Source organism: Rhagoletis pomonella, unplaced genomic scaffold, assembly GCF_013731165.1.
Source record: "Rhagoletis pomonella isolate Grant_MI unplaced genomic scaffold, Rhpom_1.0 Rhpom_scaffold_00002, whole genome shotgun sequence".
Classification (NCBI taxonomy): domain Eukaryota; kingdom Metazoa; phylum Arthropoda; class Insecta; order Diptera; family Tephritidae; genus Rhagoletis; species Rhagoletis pomonella.
In genome coordinates this window covers 24,633,068-24,652,724 of record NW_023458556.1, presented here as the reverse complement: position 1 = coordinate 24,652,724, position 19,657 = coordinate 24,633,068, and the positions used below count along the sequence as shown (strand labels likewise).

Sequence of the window (19,657 nt, the reverse complement as noted above, 5' to 3'; positions counted from 1 at the left end):
GACTGTTAATGTCCTTTGGAGTTTTTAAGTTTTTATGTATTTTTAATGCCCCTTTGGGTTACTAGTCTACGAGTTGATTTAAAAATAAAATGAAAAAGCATACTATCTATAATATATTAAACCCCGTAGCCACGATTAGCTGCTATATTTCCATATTAAAAAAAAAAAAAATTACAGTCAACTGTTCCTAGTAAGTACCTACAAGGCTACATCTCGCACCAAATACTTACTTACATACATACATATGTAAGTAAAAGTAAAAAAGTAATAAGCACTAAGCCTAATGACCCCAGTCGTTGACTTTGAAATATATACCATGTATGCACACACTGACAGAGATCCAACCACCACCACTCACCCACCCACCACCCTGCCATTCACTCGGATGCTTGAAAGTCTTTTGTGATCTTACACTTTTTGTCTTAATGGGCATTCGCATAAAATTTTTTTTCTTTCCTTTTCTTTCCCTTTTACAGCGCCTCCGCACAGAGGATGAGTCTGTCTGGCTGTTACCGTTTCCACACCTCCAACGGCTTTCCTTCAGCAATACTACTCACACCCTCGTATCTCTTCCGATTTGCACTCGCTTCCGGTTTCCGCTGTCGCTTATTTATACCAAGGCGTTGTGCTAAAAATATCACAGACTATAAATATTACTCATAATAATATTTATTAAAGTGCTCAAGGTAGGGGTGGTACAGGCACTGGGCTGGCATTTGGGGTGGCCAAACCAAACCAGACTGGCAGAATAACTTTGTTAACAACAGCCAGCTAGCAAGCTGCGTTCAAAAAAAAAAAAAACAGTATGTATGTATGCAGAGGTAATGTGTCTATAATTTTTTCTTTATTCTTTACCAAATGAGAATTCACATTAAAGGCGTAATTGCAGCGGCAGACTTCGACGTGGTGATAGCAAAAAAAAATATAAACTAAAAATAAAAGCAACAGCGGAAGTTTCACGGCTAGCTTAAGTGCGATGCTCGCTCTCACACAGCCAGTAGCACTTGACCCAATTCCGTTGGTTGATTTCTGGCAAGCTGTTGACTCATTGAATGCCAGAATATTCATACTGGTTTTATTGAAATCAATAAAAAAAAAATTTGCTGCTAGACTGTTTTTGCTGACGTGCCACTCGCCGTACTTAATCTCATTGTTTCAATTCTATGCCGCACTTCCCCAAAAGCGGATGTGTCTTGCTTACTTCCAGCTGACACATTTACATCTACATTGTCATTAACTGGCTGTCTGCTCACTTGCCTCCTGCCTAATCCATAGCTTTCGCTTGTCCTCCTCCAACAACTTGTCGCCATTTTCAACGGCGGCTAATGGCATTTGTCGCGCCAGAAATTCAAATGTGTTTGATTCTAAACGCCATCAGACGTTGTCGCCCTTGCATTGACGTTGTCGCCCCTTGTCATTTTGCTTTTCGTTTTAGTTTACCCACGGATGATTTTCCCGTAAGCTTATACCGTTACCTACATCACGGCGGCAGCTATTTTGTCAGCTTTGTTGATTGTTATGCTTGTCATGGTTGCAAGTTCTGCTCTGTAGTTGAAGCCCCATGGTTTCGTTGTTGGTTTTTTTGCTATTATCACTGTACTTTTATTATTATTATCCTGTTGTCACGACTTTTCCCTAAAGCACTTCCAATTAAATATTTCAGAATATTTTTTCAAAATTATTAGATACGGTTCGTAAATTGCAAGTTCAAATGGCAAGTATCTACTCTTAATTCTCTAACTATTTTCTTTTGCTTCTACTTCTGTGCGATCCTAGTTTGAAGTCTCAATGTTCTTTACTTTAATGGGCCTTCACTTGTGGAGGATTTTGGCAAGATTTATATATGTACCGGCAGACCGAGCCTTTTCGACTCATCCTCCATCCTAAGAGGAAGCGAGCGTAGTTCCTTTAATATGAATAGTATATTTAAAACATACTGAGGGCCGGTTGATTTAGAGAACTATATTGTTTTCCTGCTGTTGAATTTTCCAAATAGACATCGCTTGCTATATTACAATTCGGGGTTAGAATTACTAAAATTCACTAAATCATCATTTAAAGCGGCTAATAAAATTCTTTACTTTAGAAACAATCATAAATATTAATGCAACATTTAAATATTAAGTGAGCTTTAAAGTTACTGGTTACTTGAGAATGTAAATATATACATACTAACGCTAAGATTTGTCTGTATTTGCCAAATTTTGTGTGCATTTTTAAAGCGCCTAAAATTAAGCTTTTGTAGCATTAGGCGCAAATTTATTGACAAATAGTCAAGCTTGACAATCAAGTGCACAGAATTGGGGGGTTAATGTATCCAAAACTCAGATGTCGGTAAGGGAGGTTATCAGAGGCGCCACCCTCGAACTAGTATCGCCAAGAAAAAAGTGAGTTCGATTTCCGTTGACTACTTGTGAACTTCTCTTGGAAAGACAAGCCTAGGAACAACTCGACCAAATCATTCTGACCATATATTGCCGAACAATTTTCCGTCATTCCTTGGCAAATTCGATTTGGAAAAATGATTCTTCATTTTATGAGAATGACACCGAAGATGCCACAACGCCGTAACAGATATTGTTCTTCCTTCTCCCTTTTACCGATATTAATTAGCCTGACAGTTGGCGAGATAATCCATCGGAAGGAAGAAAGTGATAAGCTACTGCTAAAGCTTAGTGTCTCTTTGCAAGCATAGAGCGCAACCGAGAGTTTCTTCGCTCTCTCCACCTCAATGACGCGCCGATACAGTTTGCTGCCGAGTACTATTTTAGTAAACTTACTTGTCCGCCATTATGTAGACCTCTAACAATGAGATTAAATACCTTGGTATAATTCCTAGCATGAAGTTAGACTGGAAACGGTAACTTACGAAACGATGCAGGAAAGCCATAACCGCCCTCTGCACTTGCGATGGGATGTGAAACCACACATAATATATATATAAGTCGGCGGAAATACAGAGGTAGAAACTATGTTGGTCGCGGGTGCCTTGCCTTCAACTTCTGGTAATTCCCTATAAACTACGTTATATATTCTGCCTACCGACCTTTACGCTAGATATCAATCCAGTTGCAACGCCACCAGATTGAATGCAGCTCACACATGGAGAGATCTTAGTTTCGGTACTAAGAAACTTAAGGCACCTTCCAGCAATCATACATAAGCTGGATTGCACCATCCAAATCTCTTGCTACGAAAAGAAGTTTCTACCCGAATTTCAAACAGAATCGACCCCTGGCCGCTACAGCATTTGCCAGACCGAATTAACAGCCATAAAGGCGGCCCTTCTATGGCTTAATAGCGTCGCAAATTTGTACCATTTATTCTGAAAGCCAAGCAGGGGTCTAGTTTCTGCAGCACACTTCCTTGCGGGTGGCTGTCGAATGCAGAAGGACCTTAAACAAGCTACCCGCGAAAGTGGTCATTAACGTGGTATGGGTACCCGGGCACAGTGAAATACCTGGATCTTGCGCGGCAGACGTGCTTTCAAGGGGAAACTGACCTACTGAAATCGGTTCTCATTGAATTGGCCAACCATTGTCGAAGGTGCCAGCCTGTACCGTTACTAAGCAGTACTGACCAAGTCGCAATCAGAAGAGCTCTAAAACTCCTAAGCAGTACTGACCAAGTCGCAATCAGAAGAGATCTAAAACTCGAATACGAATTGTTCGCCCCATTATCAGCGCAGTGGTCGGTATCACTACAGGACACTGCTTAATGGGAGCGCGTGATAAGCGAATATGTTACCCCGCTAACGATTTCTGTCCGTGAATTTCAACGCTACGTTAAAGCAAAACGACCAACCTAACCTAGCTAGCAGCTAAGATGACCTTCATAACCAGTTCCCTTACTAACTCTTTAATCCAAGGGCGAGCTTGCCTCGCAGAATAAAAAAATATTCAAAGGAAAGTAAAAGGTATTACTGTAAGCATTCATGTTACATCGCTCTTTGGACAAAAATAAATAAATCAGATATACAGTGACTCACACAAATGACCACGTGTTGATATTCTTCAAATATTCATAACGCTTTTCGAGCTAAATTTTTTTTTTTGTTATTTTTATATAAAAATATCGTCTAAGCTTTAACCAAAACCGTGTAATTCACAGTTTCAAGTTTCAGTTTTCATCAAAATTTCAACTTTTTTTAGCCCATATAATTTTAGTGAAGTGAAAGTTTCAAACGGCTAAAAAATCGCGTTGATTTTTGAGAATTTTTTCGGTGACGGATTTTTGCACTTTTTTTTCATATAAGTATGAATTTCTTATGAAATAAAACGCGGGAGACCATCAGCAATAAAATTTCAAAATATCAACGCAAGTTTTTGTAAATTGCGCTTTTATATTAAAAATCCGAAAAATTTGCCTCCAAAAAAATTCTCAAAAACAACGCGATTTTTTAGCCGTTTGAAATTTGCACTTCATTAGACCAAAATTGTATGGACTATAAAACTGCATACCCAAAAATTTTCTACAAATTCAGATTAAAAAGTTGAACTTTTGATGAAAATTTTTTGAATTTTCCTAAATTTTGTATAAAGTTTGAAACTGACGAAATTTTTATATAAAAAAAAAAAAACAAAAAAAAATTTTGCTGGAAAAATATTATGAATATTTAAAAACAAACAACAAGTGGTGATTTGTTTGAGTCACTGTTAGCTGGAAAAATATTACAAATATTTAAAAAAAAAAACACGTAGTCATTTGGTTGAGTCACTGTATATAACTGGACAGATTTGTGCTATGCAAAAGTATGGCATATGTGTAATGTTAAGCTTTACAGCAGTAAAGGACAGAAAATACGGGACTATAAATCACCCTTCCAGCCGATGAACAATTAAGTAAAAAACCTAAGTAGAAAGTAAAGTAATTTTCACTTTCTAACTTACTGCTTATCAACCGGGATATGCCATAGAAATGCAATGGCCCTCAGCAATTGGGAAGAAATGAATTTTTGAATGCATATTTGTTGACAAATTTAATTAAAAAACTTTGATCGTTTACACAAACTTGCGCACACCAACGATCACACACAAATTGCTCTCAAATATGCAACGAACCAAACGAAAATGCAAATAATCTTAAACTTACTCGCACAACAACTACAAATTCAAAGTTAGTGACAAATTTTCCCGGACAATGCACATGAAATGTACACCCAAAGTAAAGTTGATAACGCAAGCAAACTCTAAATAATTCATAATACATAGCATAGCATGACAGCAGCAATAATAAAGCAGGTAAGTGACTGTAAAACAAACAACAAATGGGCGGACGAGGACAAACGACAAATGTCTAAGTAAATTTCCGCTGACGGAAATTTCCACATTTTGATAGCTATCGACACTGGAGTGTGTGAGTATTCTTGTTGCGGGGCGTTTAGTTTAGTTTTTTTTTTGTCATTGTATTGTGAAATAGCTGACAGATAATAGCTACGTGTTTTGCGCCACCGACTAGTTTGTGCGTGAATGCCGAGTAGTTTCTGATTAATTGCCGTCTTGTTGGACAAAGTTTCTGGCCAATTTCGTAGCAGATTTCACTACGACGATTGCACGTTGCATGCCACAAGCGACTACATTTTCTTTTACTCCAAACATGCGGCAGTAAGTTTCTGTTGTTTTGTAAAGTTTGTGGGCGCAATGATGTGTGGCATGCAGCATATTTTTTGTGGCTTGGTTTTATATTAGAATCTAGTTGTGCTGGCGCATCCAGTGCCATTGTGCGCAGATTTATAGTTTATATTTATTATTTTGCAATGCAACTGGTTTGATATTAATCTTTACGTCTTCTTACAACAAATTTCATATTCCTCTCCGCCGTTTTCTTCCTTTTGATTGGCGTTTTACCATTCGAAATATATTCATAGAAGGGCGTCCAATATCCTTTTTCGCGCTAAAATGACAGACAGGATACGATAAACACGAAATCAAATCCAAAATTTCTTCAGCTAGGTTGCTCATGCCATAAATATACAAATACAGTGGATGAATATATATTAGAAACTTTTTACTTTGACCAGTTTCGCCTATATTTCTTTTGTCTATTCGATATGTTCGGAGTTTTCGGGACTACTTCAGGACTTTGTGAACTATTTAATATTTTTTCGGGATTCTAAGGACTATTTCGGGTTTTTCGACTCTAGGCAAATCGATAAATTTCAAGATATATATCGCTGAATATCAATAAATATATCGATGAACATACCGCTAAATATATCGATAAATGTATCGATAAAAATAAAAAAATATATATATATAGATAAATTTTTTGACTGAAAAATCGTTGAATTTATCGATACCAAAATCAATTCGAAATAGGTTCGGATATAACGCTCCCGGAATCCGAGAATATCTCGAGAAAATCGAGGTGGTGTGAGTTTAGGTGAGGTGTGGTAACAACGCGGGTGGTGAGTTAATATTTCGTGAATTTAGGTGTGGTAGCATCAGGTGTGGTGAGTTTATGTGTTTGAGTTGTTTTGAGGTGAAGTGAAGTGACTTGTGGTAGGGTAAGTAGAGGTGAGTGTAAAGTATTCATTTTTTTTTAATTCTCTTAAACCATAATTTATTTAGACAGAATCGATGCTATTATATTAAAAACAAATAAACAAAATTACAAAACTATAGCATTTTAATTGGTAAGACTTCTGGTACCTACCGCTCGATTTTGCTGAACTCGCAGATCAGCAAACACTAATTTAGCAGTCAGTTTCAGCAAACCAATAAAAAAAACGGTTTTTAGAAACACCGATCTTTTTTAGCATCCCTAATGCGATTTAAAAGCTGTTCAAACTCATTTTACATTTCCACTTGCAGTTAGAAAGTTAACGCATCACAACCTAAAACTGCGAATGCTGTCCATGAACTCTTGTAAAAGAGTAGAGCAGAACGCAGTGCTCGAACATACTTAAACTCATGTAATTGCAATAAGAGCCCTGAACCATTGTGTCGCAATGGCATGTCGGAAATATGGCAAAACTCTGACACAATATTGGCGTCAATTGTTGGCCAGGCGACTGACTCACCACTTCCCATACGCCACTTAACTAAACACTTGACGTCTGTCGCCAACCCTCCACTAAAACTGGGTCTACGCCATAATTTAACGACAGCTTCAGCTCCTAAAAGCTTCCGGTGCGCGAAGAAGTGCAAAATAAACAACAACAACAGCTACAACACCGACAATTGTTATAATACCAAACAATGGCGCGACGAATGGGCCGGAGTGACCACAAGTTGGTGGCAATTGTTTGGGGGTTGGGGGTTGGTGACTGTTGGCTCATACCGACTGACGGCGACCAAACGACATGAACAGCAATGAACTACAAGTACTTAAACATACTCTGCCAACTATTGTGTGAACGCAGCAAACCAACAAACAAACTATCATAAGCATAGGAAGCGGAAGCATGGGAAGTATGGGGAATATGGGCAAAAGTGTGTGTGTTGCGGCGGTGTTCACAGCGCTGGCGACAAGCGCAATTCAGCAGGCACTGCGAGAAAACAATAAAATCAACAACAGCGAAACAGCAGCAGCAAAACTTAGTCATACAACCCAAAGCCAAGCAACAAACTCAACCGATGACAATAATAACAAACAAGAAACGCAGTTATGTGGTCCTGAACCGCAACTGAGCTAACAAGCGACCAAACAACTGACCGAACAAATGACTGCTGAACAGCTCGCCGAACAACTGCAAATACTTGAAAGTGAAGTGGAATGCCTCCGGCAGGCAGTGTGCAGCCGGAGGTGGCTGTTTATCTGCAGGCTCCATGAAAAGTGGTGACAACGTTGGACATTTTACAGCGCAAGTGTGCTATGATATCCTTCGCTGGTCGCCTGTCAGCAAAGGCAAAAAACAAAAACAAAAACAAAAACGAAAACTGTAAAATGAGCGTCTGCCAGCAAGGGAATAAAGTTTACAAATGACATTCTTATGCAATTCCAGTTACTCGTAAATAAATGTCATTTGCATGATACTCGCGACCAGCTTAGTTAAGAATCTACGCATTGCTGAGAGGCGTCCTTAAGGATGCACGCCAAGAACCAGTTTTGTGCAAAGCAGATTGCAGATGAAAGAATAGACGTGACTGCATGCGGTTTGTCAAAGATATGGCAGATTCAATAACTTTTACAAGTGCCTCTTTATTTTATATTAGTTAAAGATTTGCCCTAAAGGAGTTTTTCATTTAATTAAATTTTTATTTTTTTTTTATTTGGATTGTTTTTCAGCCTTAAGAGGATTACCCCGTGGCCACTTTTAATAATTTTCAGCCAATGAAGCCACGGGCACACCTAACTAAAATACTCAAGTTTATAAATTTGATACTTTCAGTCTGTTGTTGAAAAGATGAGGGTCTAGTCAGCTCAGCGAGCAGAAAACCTTGGAATGCAAGGTGACTAAAGTTTTTCTGGCCATGCTTAGATCGGAGGGGGCTGCATTCAAGACCAATTGAATTGAATTATCTCAGAACTGTCCCCTTGTCGATTGTCCATTCCTATTTGGCTTATTTCTCAATGCTTAGATTTTATCGCAGAGTGCAGTTTCAACTTCCTAATTCATTGGAGAGTCGTGGGATATCTAAACAATTAATTTAAGCCGAACATATCTACCGTGGCTATGACCAAAGGGATTCGAGTAGTTGTACCTTTCCGTGCCATTTCGTTAGCTTTACAACTACCCTCAACAGCCTTATGTCCAGGCTACCTAAAAGATCACAGCATTCAGTGAGCGGATTTGCAATGCATATGTTTGAGTCGGCTTTAAGCATTGCCTGACTGTCAGCTGCGATGAAGACTTAATTTCTGTCTACGGTTCTTAGAGAAGTGCTCCGTACTGCTTCTTGAACAGCCACCAATTCCGCTGCTGTGGTAGGGAGTAGCAAAATATCTCTAATCTCAGTTCTCCATTCAAGTTTGCAGGGATCTACATAAAAGGCGTCGGCATAGTCGCCGGCTTTGCTAGGAAAACGGAATGACCTGAGGTTTCATTGATCCAACGATTTTGAACCGGTTTCATCAAGTCTTATTGCTGCAATCGCGGTCCACTCACGAGCATTTACATCAAGAGGAGATAGATGACATCAATCGTAATTCGACTTGCCATCATCGACCTATATCTCATTTTCGCTATTTGCCTCTACGGCTTTGATAACAGCTCTAACTTAACAAACGCTTCCTTATCGGGTTTGTAGACCATGAAGTTAATCTTTTCGAAGCCAAATCGGTCCTTGTTGTCGCTCTTCGATATAATGTCTAGGATTTCTTTATTAAAAATCAAGATCGCCTGCATTTTTGCTCGGTCCTGGGCTTGAACTCTTGGAGCATCTGCCACATTTCTGTTAGGTCCAATGGTTTAGCCTCTAACTAAGCTCTCATTGTCGGTTTTGGGGTACTTAGAGCTTAAACTACTGAAAGACAGGCTTCTGGATAAAATTAGACTACACTGTCGATCGCAGCATTCTATAGCTCCATGAGTCTACTGTGATCACCGGAAACTGGCTTGGAGCGAACCTATGATATCTCGCTTCTTGCCATGCCCATTGTTTTCGGCTACGTCAGGCAAAATTTTACGATCCTTTGCAAAATCAACGAAGGATTGAGTTTCAGACTCTTCCGTACCTTAATTTTTTGATAATACGATCCTGAATTATAGACCTCGTCTTCCTAGTTTTAGTAGTGTGTGCTGTGTTAAAGTCCTTCGCCCTAGTGCAAGTCAACAAGATGGGCCTTTAACCTCCCACATCAGGCTCTTAAAATTTGCTGGCTGAAAAATATAAAGGGCAAGAGAGTTTGGATTACGGCGACGTAGATCCTTAAGGTAACTGCGACGCCGATTAAATTAGCCGCAAAAGCATTTCCAGGCGCTACCGCGAGGATACCCTCTGTGCTAAGTGGTGATAAATCGTTTCTTGGTAAAACCTGAGATTTTTTATGGAATTTACTTAAAGGAGCGATTAAACGCTTATTAGTCGAAAGCAGATAGACGTCTTACAACAGCCACCACCGTCAACAGATTCAAAACTACTCAACTTCTTAGTATGAGACATTTTCCAATACAAATTTAGCACTTGCCACGTTTACGGTTTGATTAAACTTAAGGAAGGTAGTCGTTTAAGAACGTATTAATTCTATGAACGGAAAGTTACTGCCAACAGGAAATCGCAATTATATAATTTTCTATCCATCAGCGGTTATTAAGTGGTAATTTGCCACCAACGTTCATTACAGCGCTACCATAGAACTCCAAAGCTAACAGGTGGCAAATCCAATTAATATAAAACACTGGTGCTTCTATAGAATGTAGGCTCTGCTCTGTTTTTTTTTGGTTAAGTATTAATTTAAGATTCACTGTTACTTTTTATTTGTGTCACCTTTGTTACCTTTCACTCTGCACCAGTAGGTGGTGATTTATAGTCCGAGCCTAATTACCTAATGTATAAATTCAGCCGTAATTTGTGTGTATGTATTTCGCTTTTATGCACACACACACATGCATACATAAATACCATACAGCAAATCAAACTGGTTCAGCACTCGTGCCGAGCTAGTTTGAAAAGAGACGGTACTGGTTCTTTAGCTATCCCCAATCAATGCTTTCAACTGTCTTTTTCTTAACATGGCGATGCCCTACGAAGTGGCAAAACAAAAAAAATTCATTCGGTTCGGGTCACTGCTCTATTTTTGACCATCATTTGTTTGAATACGGCGCACTGTGCGACAGCGCAACTAGCACACCGCAAGTTGTTCCAACTGTCCCGCTCTGCAGCCATTTTCCAGTAGTTCAGAGGTAGTTCTGAAATTTGCCGGGCGGAACTAGCGCTGTCTCTAAATTTTGCTGCAGGTATCTGCACATATACACACATACATACATCCATGCATAAATATATATACATATATAGGCGAGTGGGAGTGTGCATTATACGAGCATAGCCTATAATGATTTCCTACGCCGCTTTTACGATTTAATTAAAAGGTCAGCAAACTCTGTTGCCTTTCAGCTTTTTCAGTTTCATTGCTATATACATACAACAACTGCATGGGTTGCAAACAAATTGAAATATTATGTATATAAAGTGACTAAGTGTTCGCTTGTATATTTTCGTATTAAAACTGAGTTTGGCAGTGTATTTGTAAATATTTGTGTAAAGGTCAATAACTCGGCAATTTAGCAGCGATTTATTTTGTGTTTAGGTCTGTATTTAATGGGACAACAAAAGCTACACAATACATATTTAAATGTATGTGGCAGTGGATTTCGCTTGCAGAATTTACCAAAAAGTTTTAATTCACTTAAATTTAAGTGGTACGTAAATATGTACGTACTTTCCACTGCTACTCCCTAACTGAATTATAATAGATTTTTCAGCACAACTTACGTGCATTACGTGCGTGTGTGTGAATTAATGGTACTACTTTGCATAATTTAGACATTTTAGTGGTTGCGATGGATCGAATTAATTGGACAAACATTGACCTTTTTATTTCTTATTTTTTTATGTGTTGTTATAACTAAGTAAAATGTTTAATATTTGTATTTTTATAAACTAGGAGTGCAAGTTACCATCGAAATTCGACCGTTTTTCTACTTCTTAAGACCCGTGGAGAGGAAAATCTCCTGCTTGGGGACTAGGACGTGATCACAATTTTTTAATTTTTTTTTCAAGGTATTCTGAATTGACCCCATAAAGTGCAGTTTGTCGATACATTTCGTTAATTTTATACATATCGATAATACAATAAATTTTCGAAACACTCAAATCCGATAACTCCGAAAAAATTCCATAACGCGACTATTTTCGACAATTATCGATAAATATCGAAAACTGCGCATTTCGAGGGCTCGACAAATTTCGATAACTCAAAAATGTATATATCGATATAAATCGATAAACCGATAAACTTTGGATACCTCTATAATTTTCGATAACTTGGTTAATTTTTATAGCTCCATATTTTTCGAAAGCTGTCCATAAATTTCGATTACTCCTTACACTCTGGTAAGACGTTAAATATCGATATCTCGATAAGTTGAAAGAACTCGATGTATTACCATAAATCGATAAATTTCCTGAGCTGGTATGCACGATATCCCTCGGTATTGGAATTTCCGGGGCACTGCTTCATCAGAATACCGATCTTCCTATGACTAAGAAACTCTTTTCGCCTGAGTCTGTAGATGAGTATGAAGAATAATAAAATCTTGGAGAACAGCTGTAATACTATCCCATGAATTTAAATAAAAAAAAAAACATGGGATCTTGTGTCGTCTTCTGCACAGGGACGGAAAATAATCATTGTAATCATCGTAAAATAATTTTAACTATACTTACGTATGTATTTGTGTTCGTACGTACTACTGTGATTTACAATGATTTTTATTTTTCGAGTTTAACCAATAAAGATTAAAAGTAATAATTAATATTTGAGTTTTAATTTTTCGCCCAAAGGGAATTATTATTAGTTGATGTTTATTTTTTCGATCAAAGATAATATTTTGCACTCAAAAAAATCAAAATCTATTCCAGCGTGATTTCCGTTTTTCCCTTTCAAAGGTAGAGACACCCTAATAAATTTTCACGTCGAAATTTCCGTAAGTTGCGTCTGTATGGCCTTTTCAATTTTATAAATAATCATTACTTTTAAGCGGAAAAATAAGACTCATTAATAATTATTATCACTGAGCGAAAAAATGAAAATCATAAAATAATTATTATTTGTGGTCGAAAAAAAAATCAAACAATTATCAAGACTAGATGAAGAAGAACTTGGCTTCAGCTGGCATTTCCGATTGGCATCAGTATTGATTGGATTTGGGCGAAGAATAGGAATAAGAAGGACACCGAATTTGGTGTCCAATATCAGCCACCGATTCCTGGTAAATTTGTTAAATCGCAAGCCCAACTGAATATGGAGTTTTGTTACTGTTGGCAGCAGGCTGCTTGTACGATAAGGATGTAGTTAGAGAAGCTTTTTTCTGTGGCTAAAAGAATGTAAATAACTGAAATAACAATAAAGAACAACTGAGGAGCACTGCAAAATAATTAAAGCCAAAACTAATCTTATTAAGAGATTACACGGTATAACACCTATGTGAGTACAAAACCGCATTTACGAGAATGCGTATTTATTTGTAAGTAAGCGGTTCACCACACGACATATGCAGTAAGCGCCTGTGCAGTTTTAAGATTCTTCTTAACACACTTCCCGTCAAGGACTCGAAAGTGTTGCTGTCGTAACAGCTGCAAAATGTTTGGTGGCTGCTTGTTGATCTGGCGACAGTCACAAAAACAAACAACCGCAAAGCGCAAAGACGCTGCCAGCAGACGCCAACTACCCACCATGAACTATGCGAAATATTCAGTGGCGGCCATACCTAGCACGTAACACCTGATGGCTGTCGGCTGTCGGCTGTCGGATGGAGGTGGTTTACGTTTGGATGTGCAGAGCAAAAATGTTATTTCGCATACATAGAAAAAAAAACAAGTACTAATGCGTAATAACCATGGAGCTTGAGGTGTATGTACATAGTTATATATATGGACATTAGGTCAGATCAATTGATTGGGAGAATTTTTCGACTACGCGCGTATAGCACAGATGAATTGCTCGTGTAATTCTAAGCAAATTTTCCCAAGAAACCAAGGGTCTAAAATCAATTTGGAGTTTTCAAAATTTCATTTTTCTGTAGTGTTGTGCTTAAATTTTATACAAAAACATGCCACAAGGGCTTTTTTGGCATGAGGAATCCATTCTGCACTAATCTTTTTCTTAAAAACTCCACTAGAGGGCGCCACTGTGAAAATTCTCCCGTTTGCTTCAAAACCTATTTTCGCATTGACCCGCCCTAATGTGCATATATGTATATATATATATATTCATGCACCGATAAGGCTACTTGCGCGACTACTTTCACAAGCAAGTTTATGTATATAGTAGTAAATAAATATGAAAATTACGTGGAATCCTTGCAATGTTGGCATGCCCTTGATTTTATAAATGCAACTACAAACATACATACACACAAGCACAAGTGAATTTATTTACTTTTCTTACAAGTATGTACACCAACTTTATATTTTATGTGGATAACTGCGTAGTTGTTAAATTATCAGTGCGTATGTGTTTGTGGGTGAGAGTGCGTTTTGATGGCTTAAAATGCCAAGCACGTTGCAATGTCGGAAGGACGTGTCGCATAGATACAAAATGTTTGCCAAAATGTGGGAATATTTATACAAATGTAAACAAATATACATGCATATGTATTTGCAAATAGTAGTTATATGTATTTATGTACTCATGTAGTATCTAAAGTAAAATCTCTAAGCCTTCAAGTAAATACTTTTAGTGAAGTGCGAAAGTTTTCAGTTTAAAATCTACTGTAAGTACGAAGTTCAGCACGTAGAGCTTACCTTCAAAAGAATTTTTGAAGAATAAGCTAAACCCGTATCTTTGTAACAAACATCCTAGTTTAATCGTTGAAATTGTATTTCTATTGTTCCTTTCAAATTTAGGCGTTATTTTATGATTATCTACACCGCGCGGCAGTAAATTTTACACACAAAAAAATGAATATATTCGCGAAACTATGGGTAAATTATAGTAAAACTGCATACTTAGTTTTTCCCTTTCTCGTCAGGCTTTTTTTTTTTAAAAACTTTGAAATGAAAAAAATATGATTATTTAAAAAAAAATATTTAAATAATTCAGTGCTGTTTAGGATAAAAATAAGGGTATCATTTAAAAGAAAAAATTCTGTAGAATTACAACAAAATTAGCTTTTTGGTGCATAAGGACGAATGGGTACGGAACATGTCCTTTACAAATTGTGTCCTTAAATATTGTTAAAAATTTTAATTTTTTTTTTTTTTATTATAAATTTCGTCCGGCAAACTTTACTAACTCAAAAAGATTAAATTTATTAAAAGCGCATTTTCAAAACCTATTCGTCCTTGTAAATATTTCATTAAATTTAATGTAGCCATAAATATATTTTACTAGTGCGGATTTAACCTAAAAATGATAAGAGGGCATTAAGTGCCACCTGATTGAAATAATAATGCTTTTATTACTGTGTTTTCTTCGTATGTTAATTTTAGCAAGTAGATTTTCGCCTGAAGAATGTTCGCGAATTCCCACATACGCGTCAACCTTTACAACCAGGGACCGTAACAATTACATCTTTTATTAAAAAAATCGCTCTTTAACTAAAATTGTTTGCCTTTTATTTAATTTTTCATTAAATAACAGTTTTTCTGACTTTTATTTTATAAATCAAATATAGGAATTATTTTTGATTTGTATATAAATAATCTGCAATTAACAGTTAGTTTTTCATTTTTAAATTATATGTCTTAGATAACAGTTATTGTAGACTTTTATTTATAAAAGTCATCAACATAAATCAGTCACTGACTTTTATTTCTAAAACCATACTTATAAGAGTCATTTGTATAAGTCTTAGTAAACTTTGGTTCTCCAACATCATTTTAATTGCGAAAAATGATAATAACTTTTGCACATATGACTTGACAAAATAAAAGTCGGTGACTGATTTTCATTAATGACTTTTATAAATAAAAGTCTTCAATAACTGTTATCTAAGAAATATAATATAAAAATCAAAAATAACAGTTATTTACATATTATCTAGATAAAAACTAAAAATAATTGTTATTTTGGATTTATATAATAAAAATCAAAAATAATTGTTATTTTTTTTTAATTTTGCATAAAAATTACAAACAAAAATTTATTTTCAAATTTGATTCTCAGTGAAAAAAGAAATCGACTGGTATGCATCACTTAGTTGTAGAACATTTCTTTCCTAGTGAATTTTTCAATCACAGTTTTCATCAATAACTGTTATGTTCGATGCCTGTTTATAACTATATTTTTAATATTTAATCGAACAACATGGTCTGCTCTATGACTAGGTGAAAGGGTTCCAGATTATAGAATCACCATCAGCATCGCTGTTTGTGATCTGTGCATTGCTTCTGTAATATAAACACATTCTATACGTTTGAGCTTAGCAAACGACTGCCTCAGTGTGGCTAAATAAGAGAGGCCAAAGCCACTGCTGCGTAGTCCACTATTGCCATGTATAGTTTACATTCGTATCGGTTATGTGTACTAAGTTGTAAGTTGTCGTCTTAGATAGAAGTTGTCGTCGAAGGGACCGCCGAATTTGAACCGCTCAGCCGGTATGCCGTCAATTCCGGGGCTTTAACGTTTTTAATCGCCTTTATTGTTCCTATCACCTAATCTTGGCCGATTATTGCCCTCAGTGTCATCCCTCACACATCGAGATGTGCTTTCTTTACTCTCTCTGTATGTCTGCTACCATATTTTAAGTACTTCAAAAATTAATAAAAGGTCAATTTACCACCAAAGCGAAAGGAAAATGTATTCTAATTTACTTCACTTTTGGCATTTGTGGATCTTAAAATGACAAATTGTTATTCGATTGGCATTGTTGAAGTGTTTCTGGTTATATATTGTATCAAATTGGAATTTGTTTGCTTACTTAATAGCTATGTCAACTAAGAATTTATGCAGAACTTAACAGCAATTCATATATGCATATGTATGTACGTACACTAAATAGGCCGACGAAGTCAATAATTTTTTTAATGGAAATAAGCATAAAAAACCTGAAAACAAAAATTTGCTTCCTTGAGTTCAATGACTTCAACGCGTGTTTAGAGATGTTTAGAAAAAGGAATGCTCTCTATGCTTGCGCCTCCCAATACATATATGTACATTAGGGTGAATCAATTTGTATGCGAAACTTTTTCGACTATGCGCGTATAGCAGAGAAGGATTCTACTTGTAATTCTAAACAAATTTGCCGAAGACGCCATGGGTCTAAAATCAATTTTGAGTTTCCCAAATGGCGAAAAGAGGTCTCGAAGAAAATGTGAAAATTTGCACTGTTGCGTTCTCTGATGAAAGTTTTAAGAAAAAGGTAAGCGCAGAAATGGATTCCTCTATATTCCACTATACAAAAGTTAAGCACTTCGCAATTTGGCAAACTCTAAATGGATTTAAGATCCAAGGTTTCTTCGGCAAATTTGCCTGGAATTACACTTAGAACCCTTCGGTGCTATACGCGCATAGTCGAAAAAAGTTTCCAACACTAATTGATCCACCCTAATGTGCATATATGTATTGGGAGGTGCAAGCATAGAGAGCATTATTTTTCTAAACATCTCTAAACACGCGTTGAAGTCATTGAACTCAAGGAAGCAAATTTTTGTTGCCACGATTTTTATGCTTATTTCCATTTAAAAAAATTATTGGCTTCGTCAGCATCATCAATCAACGAATATGGTATATGGCTTGACATGGCACACAACTACAGCAGAAATTACATAAACAAATACATGTACATATGTACATAATTTTTGAATTGGAGGAAATATAAGATGGCTTGGTTGAACATAATTCACATGACTTACATTTGTATTTGTTCAAGTCAAATGGCATAGAAATAATGCAACAGGCGAAGTGATCAGAAAGTTTGCCTTAATGTAAAACTGACAAGAATAGCTTTCATTTAATTGAAATTTAAATACCCAAATCACTTATATTCTTTCTATTCCATGTCCCATTCTGCCTGAGCTGCACTCCTTCCTTAAAGTTCAGTAAATTAATAGCCGCGTTTGCCAGTCCATTGGCCCCGTGGCGAACATGCAGGAAAGATGGGCCTTCCATAAAACCCTCGGTGCCATAGTTGTAACCCCAAATGTAGTAGGGAAACTTTCTTAGATTATCTTTGCCAATGGCACGCAAAATAAATGAGACACTACACAAATTCTTTATGCAAAAACCAAAGGAGATTTTTAAGTGCCCCATTACTAAAATAAGCAAATTCATAGTACAAATGGTTTGAAGATATCAACGAATCGGGGCAGCAGAAAACAGCGCTAATTGTATCCTGAGCCATAGCTCAGTCAACGTTGCTACCAACCAATCAAGCAACCAACGTCTGCATGGAGACCATGAGACGAATAACTTTTGCCAGCAGATGCTACTTTGGGCTCGCTAAACAGAGCCCCCGTCCCATTCGACCCATGGCTGAAAAATGAATGTAAGAATGTCCACAAACACAATAGAGGGACCAAGTGCAGAATGACCTCAATACGCTTCTTTTGAGTATAATTTAAGATTCAAAAATGCAGTGAACAGATTTTGTAGTTGTTACGCAAATAGTTTCAGCTAAAAATTCACACAACTATTTTAACCCTCTCATGCCTGATATTTCCTATAAGCAACATTGAAATTTTGGTTTATAAATCTCGTCGTTTGAAATACTTTTTTTTAAGGTTTGTTTTGTATGCCACTGTGGAGGCAAATGATTATGCGCATTTTTTATTCGCTACTCACTCAAATGTTTCTTTTTTTGTTAGTCAACTCTTACAACTACGTTTATGTATGTATATGTCCAATTTCTTCCATTTAGCGGGAATATCAAGTTTTATCCTTTTGTTCTTGGAATTCTTGAAGGGCATTTTGTTATCTTGCATGGCCGGTAACAGCGTTATGTTACCAAGAACTAAAGTTATCCTTTCTTATACTATTAGTTAGTACAAGTAGCGTTGTTTTTGTTTTTATTTTACATAAACGCCTTTTTGCTATTCCTCCATTGTTAAACTGCAGCAGTTCACAGGCAAATCGTTTTGAAGCGGACAGGTAAAAATACGAAGAAAGTTGAAATCACCTATAATATGTATCAGCACCGTTATCCCAAGTAGATATGCACATTAAAACTAAGCCATTCCGCAAGTTGCTAGATAGATCGGTAGGTAAGAATAGGGTAAGTTCTGCGCACAGTAGGTATATTGTGCCCAACCGCGATATGCTATAAAAGCACCTTTGCTAAATTGACCTGCAGCGATAAAACACTTGGACGACGGCAAGGAAATTTGATTCGAAGCAATGAACACAAGCGCAAGAGATAAGTTAAGTTCATCATCCAGAACGAGGTCACAGCTGGATTTGAAGGTCAAATACAATTACGGCGATAAACCAATAATGTCAGCAGCCATATTCACATCGTCAACGTCAACAGTTGCCACAGAACAACCCCTAATGTCATTTGTTTTGGAAAATTTCGCAAAAACCTTAAAAGAGAAGCGAGCGCCAACAGCATTCACTCGCGATCAACTAACGATACTGGAGCAAGAATTTCACGCCAATAGCTTTTTAACGCGTGAACGTGCCGCAGCAATCGCTGTGCGTTTAAATGTGTTAGAAATGCGAATTTCGGACTGGTTTGAGAAACGAAGAGAAATAGCTGAAAATATTCGAGCTGAAAGGAGTCGCTTCAAACAAAATAAAAATAAAGTTTCGGAGGAAGCTGAAAGTGATGAGTGGAAACAATCTGGAGAGTCAAGAAACCACTTTTGAATTTGATATCGAAACATTATTATCAGCGGTCGTCGAATTTTGCAGTAAATCTAAGTTAATGTGGAATAAAAAACGAAATGATTGACATACTTTGATTGATGTTTTATACTTTCTGGCAGCTTTTTGTTGTATTTAGTTTTTAAAGAACTTAAATTCAAAGTGAAGTCTAAATAGGAATACTAAAACCATTCAAAAATAATTTTAAAAAGTGTTTAAAAAGTTAAACTCATTGGTCATTTTTAAATAG

The 19,657-nt window shown here is 36.7% G+C and overlaps 1 protein-coding gene across 1 annotated transcript; it reads left to right on the top strand.

Moving 5' to 3' along the window:
* The first annotated feature begins 18,939 nt into the window (after positions 1-18,939).
* Positions 18,940-19,410, top strand: LOC118734506 (homeobox protein Hox-A2-like). The gene has a single exon (XM_036464225.1). It carries the CDS (start codon positions 18,940-18,942, stop codon positions 19,408-19,410), a length of 471 nt encoding a protein of 156 aa, XP_036320118.1.
* The last annotated feature ends 247 nt before the right edge of the window (positions 19,411-19,657 follow it).

Bases quoted from the DNA above. Each gene is read 5' to 3' on its own strand.
- LOC118734506 (XM_036464225.1), top strand. From the start codon at position 18,940: ATGAACACAAGCGCAAGAGATAAGTTAAGTTCATCATCCAGAACGAGG.